Genomic DNA, 5,021 nt, shown 5'->3' on the forward strand with positions numbered 1-5,021 from the left:
AGCGGCGCGGGTGGGAGCAGGGCCCTGCCGGCCGAGGGGGGCTGCCGCGCTGGTGGGACGGCCCCGTCCCTAACGCCGGGAGCAGCCCTGGCTCTTGCGGCTCGTCGTCCTGTTGCCGTCTTGTAAACTCGCAAAAGTAACGCAGAGGCTGTTTGTTTCCACTGAACAGCCACTGCCTTTAGCAAGAGTGCAAGTTTTGGGCTCATTAAAGAAACTTTGACGCGGTGCAGGAGTTTGCAAGGTAGCGACGCCTCCTCCCCCGGCGATGCGGCTTCCCTGGTAGACTATATAGCTGGGGCTTTTAGTCCTTACTAAGTCTTGAGTTTAATCGCGCTGCCTTAAGCCTGGCTATAAGATACCGGGGTGGTTCCTAGGTCGTGTGGAGTAACGTTCCCCAGAGTCTTCTGAAGCAGACAAGTTCTGAAGGAAACAGGGGTCTAAGCACATGCCTTTGAGTGGCATCTCTGCAAGTAGGAATTTAACGCCGCCAGAGTACAGGGTGCATCCAGCTCTGATTTTCCAATTGAGTGGTCTAATCACTGCGCTGTCATACAGCACTTAGGCAATCTCTCCTATTACTGGTGTTTTATTTTCTTCAAAAGGCAGTGCATTTTTTGCTCATGTTTCTATGTATCGAATGTAAATGAAGCCCAGCATGAAATTAAACAAAAGGATGCTCTTGGTTTTCCACATGATCTATCCTAAACTGAGAAGGTCTGAGATGCTGGGGCCAGGCAGGGCTGGTCATGCACAGAAGCAGAGCTCTTGACACTTCCAAGAACTTTAAATGAAGACTACTAATGGGTTTAAATATTTCCAGCACTAGGTAGAAGCAGCTGATGGAAGATGTCCTGAATCACAGTCTTGGACTTGGACTGTTCCATCTAAATCATGCTTTAGGTAGTTAATGTGCAGGTCAAGGTCTAACACTAATATAGACTCTTAGATTAGCCAACGATTCATCTTCCTTTGCTTTAACATTTTTAGTGATATATAAAAAAGCAATAGATGTGTGGAGGAGAGTCTCTACTGAAAGCTATCCAGAAAATGACAGAGATTTGCGGCTGAAATAACCACTCTACTGGGTTTTTTTGCTTGCCTATTTTATTGGTCTATTCTTTTCCTTTCTGGACTAATTAAACATTCAGTGCTCATAGCTGTGATTATTCTAGCTCTTTTCAATCATTGTGTCCCCTAGGGCACAACAAAGGACTTTCCAGAAATTATGTCAAAAAACTAACATTGATATGTGTGATGACATTCATAGAAATAGTGATTATTTTCTAATCTTCCATTTTTTGTTTCTTTAGATTGTATGTTTTAATAAGGAAAACAGGATTAGCTGATGCTCAAATATGTACATCATATATTTCTACCCACAGACTGAAAGGTATAGTAACCCTCATCACCCAGATAAGGCAGTTCTTTGCCATCTCAAACCAAGTACAGTTTTCATTGGATCCTTCCTGCAGTCTCAAACCATGGAAATGCTTTCCATTATTAATTTTAGAAATGTTACATTCTCATAAGCTTCATGAATTTAGAATGTCAGTTGCTGAGAAATGTTACTTGCTGCAGTGGTGCTAGCTGCTGGGGATGCTTCTGTATGCATGGGTATTATAGTGAATAAGGTAAAATTCAAGCTGGAGGGTTGTCAGACTTCTAGATTCTACAATATATGCTGTTTCCTTCATAAATGTTTTTACTGCAGCAATGTTACTTTTCTTAGTTTTTCACGTGGCATCATTTGCTTTGGTTGCTATTATTAAAGTGGAAGATATTATCCTACTTAATGTATTGTTTTATTAGAAAATTATCAAGGAAACATGATGTTAATGCTTAAGCAATATCCTACTGAATGTTTTCTATTATCACATTTTTCTGGTCTTACTCTGACTTTTCAATCTCTTTTTCCCCAGTTATACATTTATTTTAGGCTTGGAGGAACCAGCAGTGAAGGTGGTGGAGGGAAAGAGCATGCAGCACCACATTCCATGGGATATGGAGAGTGTGTTGCACACTCTGGTGGTAACACAGCTATGACAGCTCATGTCTTCCCTGTCATTTCCCTGGCTAGTGCTGCGTGTGGTGCCATGTGATTTCAAAGCTATCTAATTCCCTCATGATCATCATGTGTCTTTCTGTTCCCTTTGATCCATCAAGGCAATGAACCTTTCTGTGACTTTGTCTCTCTCTCTGTTTATGAGTACTTCTTCAGATGTCACACTAAGGAGCAAAACTCTGTCTCCAAACAGTCATTAAAAGTACTAAAATATCCTACTTGAAGTATCTCCCAAGGCAAATTTCTGTAGCAGATAACCAAATTAATTACCTAGAGAACTGACATTGATATTAGTGGGAAAGCTTATGTTTTAAGCTTGCAAAACAGCAGCCATAGAGCTGTAGTTCTCTATAAAACAGTTTATAAATCTATTACGTGCGTTATCTGTTTAGTCTTCTAGTAATGGGGGTGGGGGTGGGGGTCCCTTCTGCTTAGAAAGAGTCTTTTAAATCCTATCTCCTAGTCCTGTGTGTTTTATTATTATTGTGGCATTTTATTTAAAATTATAGTCTAAAATATTTCAGTGAAGGAACTCTTAAATAACTTGATAATGGATAATAAAGTATACTTAAATGAAAACATTTTTTTGTGTACTTTCAAGATTAGTGCACAAACTACATCTTTATCATAATTCCTTAGCTGTTTATCTATTTCTTAATTATGTTAAAGAATACTGGAATATTGGTTATGCACTCTCCCTGTACTGTCAAGTACAGCATAACCTTCCTGATGAATTGATTTTATACACTGGATATGAAATGCTGTTTCAGTATGAATGTACCTGACAACTCGTACTTAACACAATTATATGTATATATGTACTGACAGGGCACTGTCTAGTTGTCCGTAAAGGTAACATATTGTTTCAGAACACTGCACCACCATGTCTGTCACCAGGTAATGCATGCAGCAAATTCTGACACTAGAAAAAGAAGGAAAAAGCAAGCAAAATTATTTGTTCTTGGTTGAAAACATCCTATATCACACCTATTTGCAGTGAGTACACCTACCTGCTCATCTAGATTTTTTAAAATGGAAAATCTAAAAGTATACCATTACTACTTGCAACAAAGATTCATTATATGCAGGAAGCAAGATGCTTTGTCAAAGCTTCTCCTGCATCATTCAGATTGTGACTTTTTTTAACTTTGTAGTAAGTGTAACAGGCATATTTGTCTGCTCTTAAATGATCTGAATTGAAATTTTAATAGTCCACATTCTAGTTGATCTTTCTGCTTTTGATTTTATAAGAAGTCTTAAAAGTATCACTGACCAGGAACAAAAAATTAATCTCAAGCGTCTTGAAATACAACACTGTTTCCTGCTGTGCAGCTAGAACCTCTGTGTTCTACCCCTCTTCGTTTGCACTGTGGCCAGTTAAACACATCTAGAGAATGGATGAGAGGGTCAGGAATCCTTGGCCAATCTCACCTAAAGAAAGTCACATAATTCTCTAGTCTGTAAGACTCTCCAGTGTTTCACACCTCTAGGAATTCTTTGTAGGTTCCCTGCCTAATGCCTTTTGAGGTGCATCCTGGAGCATCCTGTTGGGCTTTCAGCTGCTGTTCCATGATGACTCTGGTCTTCTGCATATCTTACATCACACCAACCAACCCCATGCAGATGTCTGGGATTCCTCAGGGCATCCCGAATAGGACAAGACCTCTATGTGTGAACAAGTGAACTCAAATTAAATGTCTATTAATAGCTAGTGGTTGTCTAAGTAATCAGGCAGTGGAACCTATGATTGCTCTCATGCCGAAGAAGGCACCTAGTGGCTGCTGCGCTACATTGCTCCTCAGGCTTCGTGAACTGCATTTCCTAGGGATGAGATTCAGCTGCCTGAGCTTCGAGTGCCACTTGAGATGTCGTTGCACATCCTGCCTGGCCTCCAGCTCATGCTGCAGGTCTTGTGTCAGCCCCATCTAGGTGTCCTGGATTCTATTCGGCATCTCAAATGCCACTAGACAACCTACATTTAAGCAAGTGAAGACTTAACTCTCTGAATGAGAGCTTTGACACCCAGTACCTGCACAGGCACCTATATTTAGGTGTGTTGATCTCCCACGAGTATCAGCTATAACACCCACTAATACAAACTAGAGTCCTTTCTAGTCATGATACTGGTATCATCACTGTCGAGATACATAATCCAGGGAATACTTAATTTGAAACAGCTTCCATTAGGATCTTCACCGGAGTTATGCATTGTTGTGGTGAGAATTTAGTCGTGATTTTCATTGTTTCTTGAAGATGTATCTACATTGAATACACATTATTTCAGTCCTTGTTGCTGCTCTTGTAAAATAGAATAGGAACGGTCAGAATTTTGCATGTCTGTTGTTTCTTAAACAGTGATGCTACAAACCAATAAAAATGGGTCTTTTCAATTTGGTGGCAAGGATCTGATCAACCAAATGCTGGACTCGTTGTTTTCCATAAATAACGGACATGGCTTACTGTGGAGTGAGAAAATTAACCTCCTGCACCAAACCTGCGAAGGCAAGTGCTTGCTGCCTTTGTGATTTAACCCTAACGCCGCCCGGAACGGCTCCAGAGCCTGCCCAGGGACAGAGCCCGGCCCTCGCGTCGGACGCTGGGCGAGGGGCTCCTGCCTGCCCAGGGGCTTTCCGACCCTCAGACACGAACGCCTGGGGAGGCCAGTAGCAGCTAAGGCGCTTCGCTACGAGAGCTCGCTCTCCCATGGATTTGCTTTCTTCCCTGCGAGCATTTGCTCCTTCCCCATGAGCGGGGGGGGGTGCAGAGCCGCCGTCTCCCGGGCAGCGCCGCCGGCGGCTGTGCGCGGCTGAGGCCCGGAAGCCGGCTGCCTTCCGCTTCCCCCCCGCCCGGGAAGAGGCGGGCAGGGCCGCGGCCATGCAGGTTTCCAGCCTCAACGAGGTGAAGATCTACAGCCTGAGCGCCGGCAGGAGCCTCCCCGAGGTGAGGGAGCGGCGCGGGG

At 43.0% G+C, this 5,021-nt stretch overlaps 1 protein-coding gene across 1 annotated transcript in view; it reads left to right on the forward strand.

Moving 5' to 3' along the window:
• Positions 1-4,878: 4,878 nt before the first annotated feature.
• Positions 4,879-5,021, forward strand: part of NOL10 (nucleolar protein 10) — a 52,286-nt gene continuing 52,143 nt past the window's right edge. Inside the window, exon 1 of the mRNA XM_026845886.1 lies at positions 4,879-5,002. Within this exon, the coding sequence (XP_026701687.1) occupies positions 4,937-5,002 (66 nt within the window). The 5' untranslated portion in view covers positions 4,879-4,936. The remainder of the gene's footprint in view (positions 5,003-5,021) is intronic.

The sequence above is a fragment of the Athene cunicularia genome (genome assembly GCF_003259725.1).
Source record: "Athene cunicularia isolate RWA chromosome 3 unlocalized genomic scaffold, athCun1 chr3_part1, whole genome shotgun sequence".
NCBI lineage: Eukaryota > Metazoa > Chordata > Aves > Strigiformes > Strigidae > Athene > Athene cunicularia.